The 23,602-nt window shown below is 50.1% G+C and overlaps 1 protein-coding gene across 1 annotated transcript; it reads right to left on the reverse strand.

The window, feature by feature from the left end:
* Positions 1–741: 741 nt before the first annotated feature.
* On the reverse strand, positions 742–22,010 carry LOC104312706 (von Willebrand factor A domain-containing protein 5A). Its single transcript, XM_069786112.1, is given in 18 exon segments — positions 742–804; positions 807–998; positions 1,304–1,527; positions 6,682–6,888; positions 7,053–7,234; positions 7,502–7,605; positions 7,896–8,060; positions 8,256–8,370; positions 8,852–8,934; positions 9,353–9,497; positions 9,755–9,843; positions 9,988–10,115; positions 10,281–10,395; positions 10,639–10,778; positions 11,171–11,393; positions 11,506–11,753; positions 13,162–13,230; positions 21,830–22,010. Coding segments are annotated over 18 exon segments (2,658 nt in total). The 5' UTR covers positions 21,996–22,010.
* Between the last annotated feature and the right edge of the window lie 1,592 nt (positions 22,011–23,602).

Consider the following 23,602-nt stretch of genomic DNA (forward strand, 5'->3'; position numbering starts at 1 on the left):
TTTACTTACATATTTTGTCTACTTTTTTTCTAGGTAAAATAGAAGAATACAGAAAACGATTTCCCACCTTTTCCTTGTCCTTCCCTGAGGGAGACATCAAAGATCTCCTTGAGAAAGCAGGATTGAATGTATCCAAGAATAGTGGGAAGATTCTGCATGAGATAAAACGGCTTGTGTCTTCCTCTCATACAAAGGAATTCTGAATACTAGGGGTTTTTTTCCTTTAGTACAAGATAACAAATTTATGAGTTGCCTTAAATAGTATACTTTACCCCACTGCAATTTTCATTTTGGCCATTTGGTATTAGTCTTCATACTGTGCTCTGCCTCTCAGCTACCTCTCTAAGTTCCTCTACAGTCAAAAGAACCAAAAAAAGATGCTCTTAGGGAATGAGTCATTTGGCACATTTTAAACATATTTGTGAGAATAAAGCGCAAATGTGTGAGCAAGCCAGCTGCAGTGTGTTGGCCCCGGATAGAAAGGAAGCACCCACCCAGCCACTCACTCAGTCCCATAATGGCATGATGTTAATGGTATGTGATATATCTCTTTGGCCAGTTTGGGTCAGCTGTCCTGGCTGTGTTTCCACCCAGCTTCTTGCCCACCCCCAGTAGTGGGGTAAGTTCAAATCCTGAAGACGGTGAGCTCCACAAAGCAGCCTAACAGGGAATTTGCTGCCTCCAGACATTCATCCAGCGGGACCTCTGCAAGCAGAGAGAAAAAGTAGAGGGGACCACAACTCAGTGTGTATTGACAGTCTCATAGACTGCCGTACAGGAGCACTGGGAAAGAGGAACATGGGTCAACAGGTGTCAGCTGTGGGTTCAGTGGGAAAGGTCCAGAGCATGACTCCTCCCAGCAAAATCTTCTTACCAGCTTGGTCGTGCAGCCACCTACAAGCTTTGTCCTCCAGAAGCTCCAACCAAGATACTTTCCATTTATACTGGTACAACCAGACTAAGGCCAAAACTGTGGCCCAGGCAGTTGGCTGCACACCCTGTGGGGGAAAACAGAACAATCAAGGGGAAGAAATAAAAAGAAAGATCAGACCTAAACCAGCACATGGAAAAAGTAAGACCTCCACACATACATACAAAGTGTCTAAGCTTCTGAAATCCTCAAAATCAGAAAGATCCCGGGTACTTCTGCTGATTCCACCCCACACCCTCCTTCCACAAGTGGAAAGGCTCTATATCCCGTCTGCTTTGATTTCTTTCTCTCAGTTCAGCTCAGACTGGAAACTAGGAGCAGAGGAAGGTTCAGCTCATGACAATGCCCCACTCCTGCCCCTGATCTGCTTACCTTACTGGGCCTTTGTCCCTCGACATCAGCCTTGCTGACCCCCAAGGCAGAGGCCAGGGCTGCGGTGAGGGCCCAGGAGCCATTTGCTTTCTGGAGTGCCACCATTACCCTGAGCCTGGACAAGTCACACAGTCTTGTTGACAGTGGTGAAATTGCCCAGTCCCAACTGGTGTCAAATGCTGGTGGTTCTTCCATCATTTGCTCTTCAGGAGAAGGCTCCTGCTCTGGAAGACAGAAACATTCACACATCTCATATGAGATAGATAGGCAATGGCTAGTCACCTTAAATTCTGCCTTCTCCAGGTATACTTAACTGTCCTCCATCCTCTCTGGATTTTCCAATTTTTCTGAGTCCCCCACAAGCATCCTGAACTTTTTCCAGACCTCCCAGAGCATCCTCAGATCTTCGCAGTCCCTCATAAGTATCCTAAAATCTGTCCTATATGCTCTAGTTTGCCCAGCGTAATTCTCTCTGAACACCCTTAATTCTGCCCATGAGCATCACTAAAGTTACTCCTTCCTGCCACTTCCCCCATTATGGCTCATCTTCACTGTTGAGGGTCCCACAGGGGTCCTTCTCCATCATCCACTCTTAAACCCACCAGCCTCAGCATGAGCACTTCCTTTCCACATTCCAAGACATAAGACTTCTTTGGAGCTACAGCAGCACTGGATCACAAGAGATTGAAGGTGAGGAGGGTCAAGCACAGCCCATGGCCATTATAATCCCAGGCATGGCTCAGTTCCAGAGCAGATTTAAGAGCTTTTATGGGCAGAAAAGGAAGCACTCGGTCACAGAGTAGTTGGGGCAGAACTAGGAGTCATTTAAGGCTGGCCCAAAGGTATGCAGAGGTTGGAAGGGACCTCTGGAAGTTATCATCTCATCCAAATCCCTACTCAAAGCAGGTCTCATTAGAACAGCTTGCTCAGATACCTGTGTAGTCAAGTCTTGAATAGCTCTAAGGACGCAGATTCCACCAGTTTTTGATTATTCTTATGACTTAAAAAAAAATAAATTTTCTTTATACCCATTCAGCATTTCCTATGTTCCAACTTGTGTCTGTTGCCTCTTATCTTAATACTGTGCACTTCCAAGAAGAGTCTGCCTCTGGCTTCTATTTTCCTCCAGTCAGCCAACTGTAGACAGAAATAAGGTATCCTCTTCTTAAAGATGAACAAACCCAGCTTTCTCAGCCTCTCCTCACATGCCATGTGCCTGATCAGCCCCCTCAGTTTAGTGGCCCTCCACTAGATTCATTCCAGTATGTCAATGCCTTTCTTGTAATGGAAACAGAAGCTGGACACAATACCCCACCATGCAGGCTAGCAAACAGTGCTGAATAGAGAGGAAGGATCACCTCCCTGCACCTAGTGGCTGCACTCTTGCTAATAGAGCCCAGGATGCGGCTGACTTGCTTTGTTGCAAGCGCATGATGCTGACTTCTGTTCAGCTAGTTGTCCACTAAGACCCCAAGATCCTTTTCTGTAGAGCTGCTTCTTTGAGTGTGTGCACCCTGGGCTTGTGTTGTTGCATAGGGTTATTCCATTCCTGATGCAAGACTTTGCACTTGTTTTTACTGAATGTCTTGCAGTTCCTGTCAGACCATTTCTCCAGCCTGTCCCTGCCTTCCGCTGTACTGGTCATGCACCTGCTGCTCCCAGTTTGGTATTGTTCATAAACTTGCTAGGAGTGCACTCTTCACTGATGTCCAGGTCATTAATGAAGATGTTAAATGGTACTGTTACCATGAGAGATCCCTCTGGAATTGCACTCGGTTTTGGCCACCAGCTGGACTCTGAACTGCTGACAACTGGTCTCTGAGCCCAGCAGTTTACCACCAGCCTCATTGTTCACTTAACCCAGCCAATATCTCATCAATCTGATGATAAGGAGAGTTTAGGAGATTGTCAAAGGCCATGCTAAAGTCAGGGTATACAGAATCCACTGCCCTTCTCTTGTCCACAGTGCCAGTTACCTCATCTGTGAGGTTGGCCAGGCATGATTTGCTTTTGATAAACCCATATGGGATGGCCCTTCTAAGAGGATTTGCTCTGTATCCTTCCTAGGGACTCAGGAGAGGCTGACTGGCCTGTAGGTCCCTGAACTCTTCTTCTTCCCCTTCTTGAAGATGGGTGAGATGTCTGACCATTTTCCAGTGATCAGGAACCCCTCTCAGTCGCCATGATCTTTTGAAGATGATAGAGTTGCCTTGCAGTGGCCTCAGCCAACTCCTTTGGTGCTCTTGGATGCACCCAATCCCATGGACTTGTGTAGGTCTAACTGGCCTGCGTGATTCCTATCTTCTTCTACTGTGGGTACTGCTTCACTGAGCCCAAAAAGTTCAAGACTGTGACAGCCTTTTCCACATCCTTTGTCACTGAGTCCCCTGCACCACTGACCAAGATGCCCACACTTGCCTTAGGCTTCCTTTTGCTGCCAAGGTGCTTAGATACGCCTTTCCTGTTGTCCTTCAACTCCCTGGCAAATTTCAACTCCAGCTGAGCTTTGGCTTTCATAACTCCATTTCTACATGTCTGAGCAATGTCTTTGTATTGTTCTCAAGTAGCCTGTCTCCACTTTCACCTTTGCATACTTCCTTTTTGTGTTTCATCTGACTAAGGAACTCTATGTCCATCTACGCCAGCCTTCTGGCACACTTCCTTGAATTTCTGCCACTGGACTGGACCATCCTTGATCTCAGAGGATTGGGTCCTGGAAGATCAACCAGCTGTGTTGGACCCTTTGCCCTCCACAACAGTTTCCCACAAGATCCTGAACAAGGCAAAATCTGTTCTTCTGAAGTCCATGAGTTGTAATTCTGCTGTTTGTCTTGCTCATTCCGCTCAGGATCATAAACTCCACTCTCATGATTGCTGCGGCTAAGGCTGCTCTTGACTTTCACATCTTCAACAAGTTCCTCCTTGTTTGTGAGCAGCAGGTAAACAGAACATCTCTCCTAGCTGGTTCATCAAGCACCTGCATCACAAAATAGGCTTCAGTACATAACAGCAACTTCCTGGATTTCTTGCAACCAGCCAGATTGCCTTTCAAGCAGACATTGGGGTTTGTTAAAACTGGCCAGGAATATCAAGATCTGTGACTGTGAGGTGTTCTCCAGCTGCCTAAAGATGGCTTCATCTACCTCCTCTTCTTGATCCAGTGGATCAACACCACCTATGCTGACCCGTCATCTGATCCTTACTCACAAGCTCTCTTCCTTGAGAGAAGTGATGAATCAGTAAATCTCCATGCACTCAAGCCATTCTTTTGCATCAAATACAACCCATCCTTCTTAGCTTCCCACCCTATCTTTCCTGAATAGCCTGTATCCATCCGTTGCAGGACTCCAAGCTTGAGAATTACCCCACCAGGTCTGTATCATCCTAAAGAGATCATAGTTCTGCAGCTGTGCACATTTCCTCCTTTCTGCGTCCCATGCTCCATGCATTTCTGTACAGGCATTTAAGATGGGCCCCAAGTCATGCAGCTTTTTCAGGGGAAGTGTGAGAGCCTTCCCTGTCATCCTGTCCCCTAAACACATCTGCTCAACTCCTTGTGCCCTCAGTTTTCTTCAGATTACTGTAGCCTTTCCTCAAGGCTACACACCTACTTTACAGCCCTCCTTGCTAGATTTGCAAGCCTGTTTGCAAAGGCACTTTTGTCCTACATGGTCAGATGAATCCTGTTCCTTTTCAGTGACCCTTGTTCCTCAGAGAGAGTCCTGCAGTCATAGCAGTAGACGTCCTGCCTCTGACACCAGCCATGCAGCCAGTTGTTGACCTGCAAGATGAGTCCATTTCTACTAATCCTTTGCCTTTCACTGGAAGGACTGAGGACTGAGCCATGTGGGCTCCCACGCCCTTCAGCCTCTCCCCCAGGGCTCCATAATCACACATTATATGCTCCAGGTTATCCCTGGTACTGTCATTGCTGTCTACATGGAAGGGCAGCAATGGGTAATAGTCCAAGGACCAGTCAAGCCTTGGCAGTCTCTGCAGCTTCTTCTTCTGGCCTCTGATGAGAAACACATCTCCTCCTGAAGCATGAGGTTGGGTTGGCAGCTGGGTGCCTCCATCCCCTGCAGGAGAGAGTGTCCAGAAACCATCACATGCCTTTCCCTTCTGCTTGGACACTAGGTTCAGGCTCAGCTGGCTCTGGATGCCTCCCCTGACAGGCCTTGTTTGTCCTCACCAGTGCCCATGCACTATACCTAGTGTGAAGTCGCAGGTCTGCAGGTCGAGCAGGAGCCTTCCCCCTATTGTCAGAAGGCACAGGCCTACACACATTTCCCCATTTTGACTCTGGCCTCCAGAGGTCCCATCCTCCTTGCTTCCCATAACTCAGGCTTTTTCTCCACAGACTTTCCACAAAGACCAGGGCAATCTCCTCATCATTCACCCTGATGGTGTGCAGTGTGCTCACTTCTTCTTTTTAGCTCCTTCAGTTAGCAAGTCCAAGTCTTGACCAGAACATACCTCCCATAGAGGAGGACACTTTCAGCCCTGTCCCCAGGGTGAAGCACCAGCCTCTCTCTTCAGCTCAAGACCTAGACAGCACTATCTTCCTTTTACGCTCTGTCTGGACTGAGGCTTCCGATGTACCAAGGGCAAATGCACCAGTTAGTGCTGGAGAGGGTGTTGCGTGACACACTGCACAACCTTCACTCAGCCCCACACAGGCCTGAAGTTACTGGGCCCCTCTGCACTCCTGCTGCACTAACTGCTGAGACAATTGCTATGTCTCTGTTAGCTAGCTCTATGTTCTTGCCTACCTGATACACAGCAGCTTCCCAAACACCAGCTGAAAAAGTGCTTGACACCTTCTCCCACCATTAGAAGGCAGCAGGCATAGGCACTCCCTAATCAGGAAACAGCCAAGAGAAGCTGACCCTTAGAGATGACTGAAGCACAAGTCTACAGAAGTTAACTCTCCTCATCAACAGCAATCACAAGAAGTTCCCAGCAGGTGATCCTTGGAGATCAGAAGGTGAGCCCTGGACAAGCACAAGGCTGGAAGGAGAGGAAAGGCTGGAAACTGCTGTGTGAACGGCTATGTGTCTTCTAGCTGGCTCTTTTTTTGCTGAACTGTATGAGGGTAAAGCTAAAGATTCATGCAGATATTTTGTGACAAACTTAGCGTTTGGGTATGGAGCTAAGCATAGTTGGAGACAAGGATAAGGTTACTTCAGGGTTGTATTAAGGCATATGATTCTTATTTTCCAGCCCAGAGCTGAGATGCAGTTTGCTTTGTCTGTCACTCCATCCATCCCCAGCACAGTGACGATCAGGAAGTCTGGTGAGAAGATAAGTGCTGAAAGGAGATTTCAGCCCTGGTCCAACACATTTTGAGAATGCTCACCTAAGAAGTTTCTCCTTACCTTTACAGGATGCTGAAAGCTGGGTGAGTGCCTCAGTGTCAGGGGCTTTGTGACCAAGCATCTCAAGGCAGAACTGGCACTTCTGGACCACCCAAAACTTGGTGGACTTGAACCACACAGACTGGAAGCCTCGCAACCAGAGCAGCTGGCAGGGAACCAGGTTGCAAGAGGGAGAGACCAACATGGAGGAGTCTGGAGGCAAAGAATCTGGGGACAGAGGCAGGGAGATGATGGTTAGACTCATAAGTATTAAAGATAGGCAAAAGTGTGGTCAGGCCCACAGGATAGGGGGCTGCAGATGGTGAGGAGGCATCAGACCAACAAGTCCTGCTTTCCCCTCCCAGTCCTTTCCCCACCGTTTCTGGCCTTACCACAGTGCCAGGCATCCCTCTGTTTCATGCGTACTGCCACATAGGATGTTAAGGGGGACGGAACCCCCACGCTGAGGCTGGACTTAACTGCGCTGTGCTGGATGTCCTTCTCTGCCCTGCTTGTCCCCTCGCAGGCCAGTTTCCACAGCAGGTGCATCATGGCCATGCGGTGCACAGGCAGCCTGCAGGGGCAGGGAGTTAGTCCTTGGTTCCACCTCGGGGAGGGCCGTGGGATACATGGATTAAAGAGGAGGGGGCAGGGGAGTAATGGTCACCCAGGTCCTCTCCCAAGGTCAGGGCAGAGGGGACAAGGAGGGAGCATGGATGCCCAGATTCTCTTCCCACCTCAGGCTACAGTGGGAAGGATGCATGCGAAGGAAACCTGCTGTCCCTCCTCCAGACATTGCCAATGCCACTCTGCCTCATGGGCCAGTGTGTTACCCTCTCACCTGCCGTCTGATGATGGGGACAGTGAGAACCTGAGTGTGTAATCGAAGGACTGGCTGCCCACGTGGTACTGAAGGGTCACGGATCCCTCACCCACCTCTGCATCCTGGTGACACAAGGGAAAGAGTCAGACAGAAAAGTTCATTTGCTGGGCATAGGCAGCCTGGCTACCTAGATTCCCTCCCTGCTCCACTAAGGTAGTAGATTTCCATGGTTGGAGCAGAGGCAGTGATGTCTCTGGGGGAAAGAAGAGGGTTCACAGAGGCCTGATTATGGTCCCTCCCAGGTCCAACAGAGGTGAAGGACTTCCAGTGCTGGGAAGGTGAAACAGGGAGTAGCTCCCTTACCTTCCAGAAAGCCCTGCCCCAGTGCATATGGTTCCTGGATCACTCTCACCTGTGCTTGCCCACGGATCTGGGCATAGATGGAGCTCTGATGTCCCTGGAAGATCACCTCAGGAGCTTTTCTGATCATTGACACCTCCAGGCCAGGTGGAAGGTCCCAATGTAGTGAGATCCCACTAGCCACAGGTTGCAGAGCCCGCTGCAGGCATTTCACTGCCTGGTGAGGGGGAAGAAGAGAGCACAGACCACTTGGGTTCCCTCCCAGTTCTGAGTGGGAGGGGGGGAATTTGGAGAGGGTCTCTGAGTTGGAGTGGATGGTGGCATTTGGATTGCCTTGCATGTTTAGGAGAGCCATGGGAGGTATTGAATAGAGCAAGGGGGGTGCTGGAAGCCCAGGCACCTGGGTCATTACCTCAGATGTCATGTCCATCTTAGAGTGGAGGCACACACATTCACCTTTTGTCTCCAGGGCCATAGCCTGGGAAAGGTTGAAGCTGTCACAACTGTTAGTAGGAAAACAGAAACACCTGTACAGGAAAAGAGGGGGCAGTTACAGATGTGACAAAGGTGAGAGGCACAAAGGACAAGAGTAGTAAAAGGACAAAGTCTGGAGAGGTAAGGATGCTTCTGAGCGTAGAAATGGAACTGTGACTCAGAGTTTTCCCATTCACTCTGGGGTGAGTGATGTTGCCTGATGAGCAGGGAGACAGTGAGAATGGGTTTTGGGCCCGCAGAGTGCATTGAGGTATTGCATGGTGAAGGTGAAGAGGAAAAGTGCTGAGAAGAGTAGAGAAAGACTGGGGGAGAAGGCCTGCTAGATGAAGAGTATAGACGGTCTTGGTGAGGTAAGGAAAGTATGTGGGGGGGTTGCTGAAGTTCCATCGAGGTAAAGGGAAGATCTGGGGCACACTAGGATCTGGAATAACGTTTGAAGAACTCCGACAGTCAGGGGGAGAGGAATGTTGTGGGTTAGCATGTTGGGGGACAGGAACAGGGCTCCCCCATTACCGGTGGTGGTCCCGGTAACGGTAGACCTCAGCCATGACAGCTTCCTCTTCGCTGGAGATCTTCCTTTGGATGAAGATGAAAAGCTGAGGGAGAGAGGAGGGGAAACAAAGATTGCCAGGGCTCAGCACCCCCATAGAGGAAAGACACCCTTCTAAAATGCAGGCAGCCTTCCCAGTTTGCTCCCTTAACCTCTCATGCCCGCTGGCCTTGAAACAGGAAAAGAGATTGTGTGTCTCCTTTCATTAACACCAGGACACCTCTTAGCACAAAGAGGTACCCCACAAGGAAGATCCACCTTCCCCAAGTGCGGGCAAATTCCACAGAAGCCCTCCCAAGCTGCCCTCCCCAAAGATGGTGTCACTTTTGGCCATAAGGATGCCCCCCACATGCCAACTCCCAGTGCAAACAGCAGCGGAATATCTCACCCTGAGCCCTGAAGTCTACATTTACCCTATTGTTTACACCCATTCCAATCCCCATAACCCTTTGGCCCCCTGATACCTGGCGGGCGTGGCCATGAAGGTGAGGAGTGCTGTAGATAGACCTTAGGAGGCTCAACAGGTCACAGCCCCCCAGATCAGGGCAGATGGAAGAGATGCGCCCCACTGCATTGTCCATGCTTTCCTGCGTGTATTCCACACTCTGCCTGTGGGAGGGCATCCAGGGTGTCAGAGGCGGGAAGAACCTGGCCCATGGCTACCCTCACATGGCCACTCCCTAGAAAAGCCCTACGTCACCACCAGTGCTACAGAAGCACCCTGAAAAGAGGACTTACCCTCTCACTGCCCCCAACAGATCCTGCCTTATAACTGCCCTCCAGCAAGAGCTTATCCCATAGTTCCATTTAGAAAAGTCATACTCTACTTACCCTTTGGCCTTGCCCCATCATCACCCCCAACTCACGGATAGAAGGCGTTGAAAGTGGCCCCAAAACTGTAGATGTTGAAGTAACAGCCCAGAGGCAAACTCTTGAGGAGGAAAAGCAGTGTGTTCTGGGGACAGATGGAGGGATGGGTAGAGCTCAGATGGGGAAGCTAGGCAGAACATCTGCCCACGTGAAGCAGCTTGCCTCTATCTCCACCAGCTGGGCACAACCAGTGTAGAAAATCCCCCCTGAAGACCTCCTCTGGTGGTACCTGTGCATCCTGGAAGAGGCTGCGGTCCATGAGAAAAAGGAATTCCCCAGGCTGGCCTGGATTGGGCACCTCCTCAGGAATGTCGGGCATCAGTGTCACCATCACCACAGGGTCTCCCAGCAGAGAGCCTGGAGTGTGTGTGGGGAAACAAGGAGGCTTTTTAGGTTGGAGACCCCTTCCCTGTCCCTTTGCTTTTGTCCTCAGCTCTGACATATTGCCTGAAAAGCTCCTCAGATCCCCCCAGACTCCCTGACACCCTCTCCCTAATGTCCACTTCCACCCTCCTCGCTCACCAGGTGGGGCTTTGGGATCTCTCCTCTCCACCACAGCACTGAGAGTGCGAGGCCCTCTGTAATACACCAGCACGTTCAGATCACTGTACATCCAGGGTGACGATTTCAAGGAGACCTGAGGACAAGCAGGGTGTGGGGAGGAAAGAGAACCAAATAAAAGGATTGAGGAGTCCCAAGGAGCATCAGCAGGCTGTAGAGCCTTCACCTTTTGTCTCCAGGACCATGGCCTGGGAAAGGTTGAAGCTGTCACATCTGTTAGTAGGAAAACAGAAACACCTGTACAGGAAAAGATGGGGCAGTTAGAGATGGGACAAAGGTGAGTCTGCCTTTGGGACTTTGTCATCTGGCAGGGCCGTACCTCAGCAGATGTCTGATCTGGAGCCGTGTATTGCAGAGGAGTGTGCTTGCTGTTAATGGCTACGTGGGACACGCCACGGGCTGACTTCAGACAGATGTTGAAGTGCAGGTTTTCAGATATCTCCTCAGAAGACATCCAGCCTGCAGGGAGAAAGAGGTGTGAGAAAGTGAAGGAAGAGACCCTCGCACAGCAGACAGCTATGGTGGGGCACTGTCTCTCGTTGGTAGAGGGGAAATGTGGCATCTGAGATGTCCCTCACTGTGGTGCTTAGTGGAGTGGTGGTGGTGGGGAATCTGTAGACTCACAGTGCGGTTTGTACAGGGTTCTGCGGGGATCTCTTGCTGTGGGACATATGGGGAGAATTGTGGGGTTCCTGACTGTGAGGTGCAAGGGGGAATATTCAGATTCTCTCACTGAGGCACGTGTGCAGATAGGGGGTTGTGTCCCATGTCGTGTGTCGTCCCTCCCGCCCCGAGGGATGTTGGGGAGCCCTGTGTTCCTCCCTGGGGGAAACACCTGAGGGATCACTCACTGAAGAAGTTACTCTGGGGCAACAGCTTGTGTGGCCAGCAAAACTGGGCAGCTCCATCAGGCTGCAGTGGCAGCTCCTGGACATAGCACAGGCTGATGGTCACCTCCCTGTCAGGAGGCAGGGTCCCCAAGAAACAAGCGAACACAGGACCCCAAAGATCGCACTGATCCTGCAGGTATCTTAAATTCTCCATGCCTGCAGTGGCTTTGCAGAGCTGCTGGGCCTGCCACAAAGTGAGAAAAATGTGTCACTGAGGTCTCCACAGGATTTCATTCTCTCATCTCCACCCTTCATCCCAATCCGTGGACCACCCCCTCCCACTGCAATCTCAGTACCTCTTCCTTCTCACAGAGCATTGCTTCAATACGAGTGTCCCCCATGGTAGCATAGAAGCTGTGTACCACAGTGTTAGAGTCCACAGGAAAGATGAACACGGTCTCCTGAGAGACTGGCTCCACATTGCGGAAAAACAGCTCAGCCACCACATCAGCCACAAAGTCCTGGATGGTTACATTTATTGTCGCGGTTTCCAGATCCACTTTAGAATAGGAGTGAAAGAACCATATTCCCTTCTGGAATAAGCCTGAGGAAGACACAACAGCTGTCAGACTCCCTGGCTGCCCATAGGAAACTTTAGATTTGAGGTGTCTGCTTGTAGTGGGAAACAGTTGTGTGTGCAAACCTGCCAGAGAAATGCCAGTTGCAGAAGCCAACAAATAGCAGTGAAAGGTCCCTGAGGCTGCCAACATGTTTCCCTTAGACCACAGTTCCTCATCTCTCTAAGCTCCTTTCCATCCAATGCACATGGCAGCTGTGCCCTCATATCACCTAACTGTGCCATGCTTCATCATAGTTCAGGCCTATCGTGGCGTTAAGAGGAGTCTGTCTGTCCCCTAGTACACAGCGTAAGACAGTCTTACAACTGAGCTTCAGGCAAATGGCAGAAGGTGCCCTGCAGCTCCTCAAACCTCCAGACCGTATCTCAGAGATTGGAGCAGGTCCCACCATCTGCTTCAAGACTAATGCTCCAAAGAGTTGAGCTTGATTTTCAACTTTTCAATCAAGCAGATATACTACTCATTTTGGACTACTGAAAGGGAAGGGGGACCATACCAAGGGCCCTTAGCATGGCATCAAAGGTAGAGTCGCAGGAAGTCGCCTCATCTCCTCTTCATTGTTAGCAGCAGAGACATTTCTCACTGACCTCCCTTTCTCACTTGTCATACTTGCAGCGTATGGTTTATCTGAGGCCAACAATGTGTAGATCTGAATTTGGTTGGAAGATGGCTTTGGTGACCTCTCTGCCTGCTATGACAGCAGCCCATGGAAAGGCAACGTTCTCCATACCTTTGCCCTTGGTTTGAGAGGAAGAGCATCTCATTTTAGGGCAAGGTTTGGCATCAGTGGTGCATCAAATCTGATGGTAAAATGCATTGGAGTAGTGTCTTGGTCAAGAATAGTGTAACACTGCAGTAGGAATAGAGTGACACTTAGCAAAGGAAGGTATACGAAGACCTTCATAGGGGTTGCCACAATGTCTTGGAAGGGGATGGTATACAGAAGATGGCATAGTTCACCTGGAGGGGATGATGCAACTCACCAATCAAGCGATGCACCTAGGTATCACAACACAGTAGGGGATGATTTAGCACCACAGTAGACTAGGTGATGCAACATCATAGCACTGAGGAGTGTTGCCCCCCATCCCACAATAGTAGACATCTCTTCTGCATGATTCTCCCACTTTGTGATGGTTTCCCTGGAAAGCCTTCAGCACTATGGGTGAGATGAATCATACTTACAAAAACATCTTTTGCTATGCCAAACAAAAAAAGTGAAGGCTGACTGTAGGCCATACCCCTGAGTTCCCAGAACAGGGTGAGATGTGCCACCCTGCCAACCACCCAGGAAACCAGTTCCTTCCCACATTACTCTCCCAGCTAAAATCTTCTCCACTGCTCACAGATGTCACCCTTTTGGCCCCAACTCACCCCTACGGATATAGCATTTGCTCAGGATGCCACTTTTCCTCATCTTGACTTTTTGGTTGAAGACAGCTTCTGTGTGGGAAAGAGCATAAAGTGAGCTATGAGGACCTTGTGAAAAAAACCTGGGCACCTCCATTTTCCCTTCCTCCAAGATATGGAGTTCCCCCCCTCATACATGGGCCAAGATGAATCTTCCCTTCCTCACATCCCATGTCAGGATCTTTTTTGCCCCTCTCTCACCAGCCTGGTAGCAGATTAGTAGGAGACAGGCCTAGGATGGGAGTTGCAGGTGTCAAAAATGCCTATTGGTTCAATGGGGTGGTGGTGCTTAGTTCAGATTAGAGCACAGGGAAGGTGGGAGCAGTGATGGGTCATAGCCTGAGACACAAGGTACAGCATGAGTTTGGGCCTAAGCAGTGATAATTGCACCTGGAGGACACTGGTACTAATGCTGACAGAGGAAGCAATGTGCAGAAGGGTGGACAGACAGAGCAGGAGAAGCACGGTCTGGGAGGATGGGTGGAGGAATGCATGGATTTGTGTGAGTAGAGTACTGTAGTTGCATAGTTGGAGAAGGCTGTATTTAGTGGCAGTAGGAGTGGATGGCAGAAAAAAAGTGACTGTGTGGGGAATTGGAGAGGAGAATGGATGAATGAATTAGTAGTTGGGATGTATGGATGTACATTCAGGGAAGTGGGGAGAAGCAGGGTGTTGGAGGAAATGACAGGACATCTAAAATGATATTGTTATCACTTAATATGTATAATATGATTGAAATAACCAGGGAGCTGCTAAAGTCCTGTGTATAGCTCCCATCAGTTAATATTTCAAATAGGGAAACAGTAACTAGACATGATTTAGGGTTTACGAACTAACTACTAGACAACGGGGCTTTGTAAGTAAGTAGGATGTTTATGTCAGAAAAGGTAATGGATTGTGGTCTGGTCAATAAACCTTGAAGAACCACCTGGAACTGCCAAGATTAGGGAAGAAGGAGGTAAAAGGTAAATCCTACGGGGGGGGGGGGGGATCGTGTCCACCGACTCATTGACCACCTACTCAAATGATACCACCTACTTGAACGAAGACAATGAAGGAAGAAGACAGAGTCTGCGCACTAATTTATACGAGGGGCGAAGAAGAAAGCACCAATCATTAAGGAAAATAACAATGAATATGTATTAGTTAAGTGTATAATTATGAGGATTTTTGAGACAAGGGTGTGCTGTCTTGAGACAGGCACCCATTCATGCACATCAGTGAGATTTGTTTGAAAATACCACAACTCTGTTATTGGCTTGCACACCAGGTAAACAAACCCCATTTGTGGGACAACAATGCTAGACACCCATGTTTCAACAACTAAATCTCACCTCTCAATTTAAATAAGAGGAAGAGCCTCTTAGCACAGTAGCAGGATTCAGTTCAGGATTATTATGTATAAGTGTATTTGAAATAGATACATTCAGATTAACTTCTAAACCCCTGCAAGGGGGCTTGCCAGAGGGCACAGAAAGAGGAGGTGAGAATGGGGCACAGGAATGAATGAGGAGTGAGGGGGATGCAAGGCAGGGAATAAAATGAGGAAGGGAAGGAGGGGTGCGCATTCTCTGCTGCAGTGATCCTGATGAGGGGACCGTTGTACACCGAGGAGTTAGCGGCCCACGTACCAGTTAACCTGAGGAGGCACAGGACCGGACTGGGCCATGCTGCACATACAGCTTGGCCTTCAGGCCTGTGCTGGGCTGTACAAATCCCATGGCTGCAGGATAACCTCAGCCAGCTCATCGTAACAGAGCTGTCTCTGGAACGCGCTTTGTGATACGCTGCGTGAGGCCCGTTCGATGCCGCACAACCCGGGGTTCCCAGCGTCTGAGGGGGGCGTAAGATTATCTGTGCTATTCTCTCTTCCTTCATGGTGTCAGCTCTAAGAAATGACATTTCAAATGGTAGTTTGCAGAACCCGAATGCCTTTCTTACTGAGATCACAGCAAACCGGCACACACCTCCTGGGGCAAAACATTTGGCACGGTTGGCGGCTCCCAATGAGAAATCCTTTTCTGGAAAAAGGACAATGAGGAAGATACAGCCTGAGAGCCTGGCTGGCCTCTGCACACAGCCACGGGGGGCAGTCACAAGAAACTTGGCCCAGGTGGCTTTCCCAGCGATTTGGGAAAGTGAGGAGGAATTAGCTGAATGTGCCAGCCCGGCTGAAGTATTAACGTGTCTCAAGAAACACGGGGTAGGGCAAGGAAGAGGCAAGGAAGACTTGTGCTGTGTGTGGTTGTTACTAACGTGCTCGGAGCGGACACGGGGACGTTTGGAGCTGAAGCAGCACAGCTGCGCAAGGGGGTCCCGGGCAGCAAACGGCGGGGCAGGGGAACGGGGCGGCCGGTCCCATGCACCGTGGACACACGAGCCACTTGCGAGGGGGAAACACGGGTGGGAGACCTCGGGGATGGGGCATGAGTGCAGCAACAGCATCTCTTTGGGGCCACCAGCGACGGAGGCGGTGAAGGAAAGGGCGTGAAGGGAAGCGTGGAGCCCCAGGACATTGGTCTTGGCTGCCACTCCCTCGGTCGCAGGGAAGAGGCACCTTCCATATTTGTGGTCCCCTCCCTGCAAAAAAGCCCAGGGAAGGGGTGGCCCCTCTCCAGCGCGGCTCATCAGGGAGGTGGGGGGGTAAGGGGACAGGGGTCGGGGGAACGACCGTCACCCTTACGCTCTGCTTATAGCACTGTGGAGCCGGCATAGTAAGCAGCTGGTTATGGCTTTCCTAGATACTGGGGCAGAGGTAACCCTAATTCAGGGAAATCTGCCCCAGGATTAAAGTAATGACTGCCAACAAAATCAGGGTGGGGTGGAGGGCGGAAGAACTGTCTTGAAATGTCTTTCTAAGCTTGCAGGCGGAAGGATGCGATGTGTGATTATGCAGTTCCCTCCCAGGCATGATAATGCAACACCAAGAGAGCTGGGAGGAACTGTCAGCTCCTGATGATCCTGCTCGGGGTGGGATTTCCAAGGGAATGGCTCTTGGGAACCTTCCTTTTGTTCCCAGGCGAAGAAGCATCTCTGGCTCCCCTGACTCAGCCCAGGATTAACAGCAGTCTTTTATCCTATGTCAGTGCTGCCCCAGACAGGCCTTCAGAGTTAATGGCCCCTTTTTCTTAACATACGTAAATATCCACAAGAATCAACATAAGTTTTTCTTGCGTGTAAATCTGGGATCTGTGCAGAGCAAATGCAGAGAGTGAGAAACATCAAAGAAAAAAAAGGCAGGAAAGTCGGCAGGTCCAAGCCTGACACCAGGGACTTGGCCTAAACTCACCACCAAACGTAAGGACAGGTATAGTAGTTCTCCTCGCTTTACTCATACGAGAAAGCATACTCGCTCTCTCTAGTCCTCTCTGAGACTTCCATCTTTAGTCAGCCATCCTTGCTGTCAGTTTCTTTAAACTGTACTGGGATAATCCTTCAAATTCTGGATGACCGTTTTCCTCTATTTTATTTTCTGTCAGGTAAGAGACTGGATTTACAAATATCATGATCTGTGCGTGTGCCTCATTGTGAATCTGGACCTTAGCCTGCTGTCCTCGACCTTAGAGATCCCAAATGTGTAGGTTCCATTTGAACTAAGTGGCCTGGCAGAATGAGGCAGCAAACACAGGCAGACACACAGAAGCCTCCAAGCCTTTGCCAGAATATGGCAAGCGCAGACAAACACACGCACACATACACTCAGAACAGGTCTGCAATCCTTCCATGTGGAGGGAGGGAAGGATGGATGCACAGACAAACACACTCACCATGGAATGGCGGCTTGCAGCAGGAGCAACGAGCAGACAGACACAGGAATGGCCCCACGACTGAAATCTGTCAGCTGCAGCATGAAACGATGCTCACAGATGTGCGAGGAGGAGAAGGAGGAGGAGGAGGAGGAGGAGGAGGAGGAGGAGGAGGAAGAGGAGGAGGAGGAAGAGGAGGGCTGGTCTTTGCAGTAAGCAGCAGGGGCAGATGGGAGCTGCGGTCAGTGCCGCAGTGCTTGGTCAAATTCCAGAAACAGGAACACTGCCAAATGTGCACTCTGGGATATATGGTTGGGAACCAGGGGTGCTGCTAGCCCTGCCTGCTGGGATGGGTAGGAAGCACTGGGTGTAGGGGTGCTCCAGGTCTCTGGGCAGCTGTGGGAAGTCAGTGGAGCCATGAGGAAAGCAGGAGCAATGGGGAACCCGCACGGAGGGTGCTTTTTGGGCCTGAATTGGGGACCCAGGCTGGGGAGAGGGGAAGGGCACTAAAGGACAACATGCTGTGGGTTGGCCCCATCCTGGTGGCTCCGAGCTGGGGATGCTGCCGGGGAAAGGCCTGTTGTGCGTGGCAGGGGCATCTTGGGGAGCGAACTGTAGCAGTGTTGCACAGGGTGGGGAGGGGGTGCTGCCCACCACCCACTGCCCCATGGGGAGATGGGGAAGGTTCCTGTGTTCCCCTGTGGGAAGCCTCCCCACCAGAAGCGAAAGTGGCTGTTGGGGAGGGAACCATCCCATTTCTGCAGCCAAAGTGCACCTATACAGGTACTTCAGCCTGCCTTCCTGACACCCTCCCCTGACTTTTCCTTTTCCAGTGGGTCTCATGGGGTCCAAGAGGATACAGGGAGGAAGCCAGTTTTGGACCCGTGAGGAAACCTTAGAAGAAGAGATGGGCATCTTGGGTCTTTATTCCAGACTGAGTCTGTTTTGCCCGTGATGGTAATTAGTGAACGATCTCTCCTGTCCTTATCTCGACCCGCAAGCTTTTTGTTATATTTTTCTCTCCCCTGTCCAGCTGAGGATGCGGGAGTGATAGAACGGCTTTGGTGGGCACCTGGCGTTCAGCCAGGGTTAACCCATCACATTTCTCCATTTCCATTCTTCTTGTCATACATAATTAAAACAAATGACAAATGACAATTATGCTGCATGTATCCATTGAAACACACCTGGGAGCTCCCTAATTAGCTACACAATGCTTACAGCTCTCCTGGGAGTGGCAGAAAACCAAACACAGAGCTCATTATGGCTGTCCGCAGTTTAATGAGCCCCTTGAGGAATGTGGTACTACTTCCCTATTACTTTGTAGCTGTGGCATAATCTGGCAAGTTGCCTTGAAGGAATGACAGGCAGAAGCAGCAAGAAAGTTACTTGGAGTTTTAATGGAGCCCAGTGTGAGATGCGAGACCAGAAACGTGCTTGGACAATGTGTTCCCACCAGGGCTCATTAGCGCAGAAATTCACAGACTTTGATTACAGGCAGCACAGAAAGCCATAGACTTCTCCTGTACCAAACTTCCCTTACAGAAGTCAAACAGCAATCCCCAGGTGCCAGGAAGGTGGTCCTTTCGGTCCGCAATCCCCGCACACTGCATGTGGCAAGGAAATGCCGTGGACCCCGCTCTCTAAACCTGCTCTTCCAAGACACCGGCAGATGCACAGGTCCTGCTCTCCAGGCTCTTCACTTCTAATGATCAGCCAAGACACTGTGACTGCAACATGCCCTGCTGACACATTCGTGAACCACAAGCCTGCTGACAGGCTCCATCCTAACAACTCCCTCCTTCCACCTCAGTCTGGGCCATCTCTGGGTTCAAACACGTACAGGCTTAAATGTTGCACCTCAGCCCCCATCCTCTGTTACATTAAACCTTGAACATCACCTTCTCTGCTCCATGAGCTCAAAACCATGAGCTTAGTGGCTTCTCTTGATGTCCCTATATCCCACTAACTCTTGCCAAAACTCTGACCGTGCTTCAAGTAAGGAACTACAACAGTCCACCTTATGACTGATGTGAGGACACATTCCAGCAATGTTCATTCTCACAAAGGAGATAAACCAGACTGAACAAAGGACTCCTTGGCACTGCCCCTCTGCTTCCCAAGTTCTGCTCCCTGACACTCACGGCAAACACTCGCACCTGATCCCCTGTCACCATCGCTGAATCAGCATTTGTTCACGCCTTTGGAGCACAACCTCAAGTCTACTTCATAACAAAAGCAGAATATGGACTTGCAAATAGTTTGAGATGCCCTGGAGTACCCCACCTGGCATCCAACTGCCTATTCGGAAGCGTGTGGTTTTCTTATAGTTTCTACATCATTTTTAGTGGCCTTGTTATCAATTAATACGTATCATAAGATTGAAATAACCAGGGAGCTGCTAAAGTCCTGTGTACGGCCCCCATCAGTTAATATTCAAAATAGAGAAACAATAACTGGGCATGATTTAGGGTTTAGGAAGTAACTACTAGACAATGGGGCTCTGTAAATAAGTAGGATGCTTATGTCAGAAAAGGTAATGGATTGTGGTCTGATCAGCAAACCTTGAAGAACGGCTTGGAACTGCCAAGACAGAGTAAGAAATAGGTAAAAGGTCATTAGGTAGGACCCAATGCTCGTTTCTTAGGGCCTGCACTGATGTCTTTGACAGGCACAATTAGGAGGTAAAAGGTAATATAAAGAAGGGGGAGATCGTGACCACTGCCTCATTGACCACCTACTCAAAAGATACCACTTACTCAAATGATACTGCCTACTCAAAAGACGACAAGGAAGGAAGAAGATAGAGTCTGTGCACTAATATACATGACAGGTGAAGAAGAAAGAACCAATCATTTAGGGAAATAATAATGAATAGGTATTCCTTAAGTATATAAACGTGGGAATTTTTGAGACAAGTGTGTGCTGCCTTGAGACAAGCACCCATTCATGTGCATCAATGAAATTAATTTGAAAATACCTCGACTCTGTGTGTTATTGGCTTGCACACCGGGTAAACGAATCCACTTTTAGGACAGCAGCCTGATGAGAATGCTCAGGTACCCCAGGGCACCTCAAATGTTTGGACATGTGAAATGAGCTCTGTACAGCTGTACTAGGCAACCCAGAGGTGTGCATAATGATTTGCGTGAATTCCAGAAGCTAAACAGAGTTAATTCCATTCTGGCTGCTGTAGTGCTCTAGTCACAACTAGACCACAAGAACCGGCCTAAGAATTATCTTTTCAATCTATAGTACAACAAAGATGATACGTAAGTCTGAAGTAGTCATGTCGGCTCTAGCTGTAGTCCTGGAGAGAGAGGACCACCTCCAGAAGATGGCTCTTTCCACATGCCCGTGAGACATTCCTTGCCACACCACTCATCAGGCACCCTTTTCTCTGCTACATGTCTAGATTTGCAGCAATAATATTTCAGCTGCACTGTGGCTGATGTTTATTTGGACATTCCAGAGTCCCTCTAGATGCACGGGGTGCAACCAGGGTGTGAATCATGTAAGTTTTCACTCCATTCCTGAATTCAAAGTTCCGACTCTCCACAACGAGGCAATCTTCATTCGCTCCTGGGCTCCAGTAAATCCGCCAACTCCCTCCGTGTTGTGGTGGGACTCGGGCTTCTTTGTTTCAGGGACCGCAACCCCAGACAATAGGAACGAGACCGCATCATTTGGCTCCCTCTGCAGTTCTCCATCAGTACCGCAGAAAGTCTTGCAAATTCAGACGCTGCTGGCCGCCTTTACACACACCATAACTGTTGAAACAGTTTCCCGCATTTTCCTTGTTCATCCTTTTGCAACTGATGCAGCGATAGACGTTCTTCTTGTGCCCTCGACTTCCCTTGCAAAGCTGAACGAGAGGTGAGCTTTCCTGCCTTTCCTAACACCTTCCCTACATGCCCTGGCAGTGTCTCCAATCCTTAGTTTTGTAGCCTGTGTGTCACCTTTTTGCACTGGAGCTCTGTCACGAGCTCCCTGCATAGGCAAGCCAATCTCCAGGTAGGCATACTCGTTTTCCAGAGTGTCACGATGAACTGTTCATGCACTGGGGAGGATGCTCTTCTCAAAGACCTCCCAGGTTTCCTGAGCTCCACCACTACCACCTCTCTGTTACGTATCAGAACGTACATATCTCTAGCTGGACCAGCTGTCTGGAAAGACACTGGAGGTTCATGTTTCTCCTCAGTTTAAACAGTGAGTTCAGGTGAGACAGTCAGGGAACCATTCAGGTGTCAAAACGCAAGTGTCTAGTATAGACTTAGGCAGCCTAAGGTGTCTCAAGCATGTGTATGGAGCTTTCAGTTATGGTGCAAGGCCTCCAGAAGCCACCTTCTGGACAAGTGGCTGGCGGTCACATAGGGAGGACAAACTTGAACTACACTAGACTTCTGTGCTTAAGAATGTGAATTGCTTCTCCAACTTAGTCAGCACCAAGGGACGCACTTTGAGCCATCACCGTGCTAAATTGCTTCAGCTATATAGTTTTTAAAGTAAATTCTATGTGCTAGGGCCTGGTTTCTGGCCCAGAGGTCAACTGACATGGAATGGGAGTGCTGCGGGGCCCAAGCTCAGGAGCCACCTTTGGGCAGCAGAGCTGGGCTGGGGGATGGACCCACGGTGGGGCTGAGGTGCCCCATGCAACCGCTCACAGGATTGGTGCTGATGCCAGTGTATACAAAGAATCTGCTTGTGATGCATCTTGGCAGACTCCATGTAGAACTGAGTATTGCGGTAGGACTCTGCCCAATGCGTGGTTCATTAAATTTTTCTTTTATTTTTAAGCACAAACACGTGTTTAATTTGCCTTGAGGGGTACCATAAAAATTCCTCAATATGATGCACCCCCCACCTGAAGCGCTTTTGCTCTGTACCTGAATCAGGTTGTCCAGTGCATAAACCTTCTCCAGATGGCTGTGGCTCTGCTCTGCCTGCCTGTGTACTGCTGAAACATGAACCTCCATCTGGAACTGATATGGCATGGGACAGTCGTCCCACTGCTTGTTTTTTCCTGCTGGAATAACAAGTGTCCCTTGGCATTACTGCATTTGGGAATTTACCATTAACAACCCACAGTATCTCATATGTTTTGCAGATTTATCAGACTATGACACAACTAGAACAGGGCGGAAACAAAACATTCACCTGAAATAAGATCTTTACAAGTAATTTTCCTATTTGCCTTTATAATTTGTTTTCTCTGTTACTTTGTTTCCCATTATCAGACAAAATGGCCAGAAGCTGCTTATTTTTGTGTGACTATTAGCTCTGGACCTCTACAGAGATTCTGGTTAAAGTTTCAAAGCCCACTTGTTAACTCCAGAGATAGTCTGAGGCTTTTCTTTGGCCTGTGATTACTAGCGAATCATGTTTCAGGCTTGACATGCCTGTAAAAAGTTTACATCCCTTATTTACAAGCTGGTGCCGCTTGCGAGGCGGGGAAGGGGGGGTCCAGGGGCCCTGGCCAGATCCCCTCCGCCGGGGGTATCCCCTCTGCCCTCCCCATCCCACAGGCTTCCAGGCATCCCGGATCCCCGCTGCCCGCCACCGCCCCCCGGGAACCGGGCGCCCGGGAGGAGGTTTGCAGCCCCCCCGGGGGGGGGGCGGGGGTGTCTCCGCCCCCCCCGGCCCTTCCTCCCCGCCCTCCCGTCCGTCTGTCCGCCTGCCCCTCCGCCTCTCCCTCTCTCCACCGCAGCCATCCCTCTGCTGACGCAGCCCTGCATCTTCCCGGCTGCCCGAACACCTCTTGCTCTCTCTCTCTCCATCCCTCCCCCTTCTGCCCCCGTACCTCACCCGTCTGCCTCTTACTCCCTCTCCCCCTTCCTCTTCCGTCTCTCCCTCCGTCCATCTGATTGTCAGTTCGTCCCTGCTGACTCTGGCCTCGATTCCGGTGAGTGTCTGCTTGTTTGTGCTTCGCTTTGTTATTCTCTCCTTACTCTGTTCACTGTCCCTGTTCACTGGGGAGAGCTTGTCCCTACCCAATCCATCCCCCTGTCCATCCCTCACCCCTACTCCCCTGAGGACTTACACCTTATTTGCTCTGCCTGCCCACCCTGTCAGCGTGATGATGGGGTGGGGATTTTTCCGGTGCTTCCCACCCTGTCACCCCAGAGCGGGAACTGGGGAATTTGAGGTAAACGTGTCTGAACCAGAGAGATTTATGTGGATGGATCTGGGGTGAAGGGCGGTCCCCTTCATCTGCTGGCACTTGGCCAGAAGATGGCCAGATATCGCTTGAACTATACCCTCCGCCCAGTGCCTTTCCGGGATTTGCTCTGCCAATCTATCCATCCAGCCATGGGTGGATAGCCACGTATTGTTCATCCCAATACAGCCCCATCCCTCCATCCGTTCATCCATCCACTCTTGTTTTCACACCTTCTTCTCTCCATCTTCCCTCGCTATCCCTCAGTTCTCTTCAAGATTCTCCCATGGTGGGGATGTGGTGCAGACCTCCTCAATGCAGAGATACTCCTGACGACATCCCAGTGCTTATGGATAGGGATTTCTGAATCCCTGGGTTTGCTCTGGCTGTACGTGGTGGGTTGGGCCTTCCAGCTATGTGCGTAGGACTGGGGAAATGGCAAGGAATCATCACCAAATAGGGGCTGCCTCGTGGTTTCTGTGCTTCTCTCCTCTTACAGGAG

Source organism: Haliaeetus albicilla, chromosome 7 (assembly GCF_947461875.1).
Source record: "Haliaeetus albicilla chromosome 7, bHalAlb1.1, whole genome shotgun sequence".
Taxonomy (NCBI): domain Eukaryota; kingdom Metazoa; phylum Chordata; class Aves; order Accipitriformes; family Accipitridae; genus Haliaeetus; species Haliaeetus albicilla.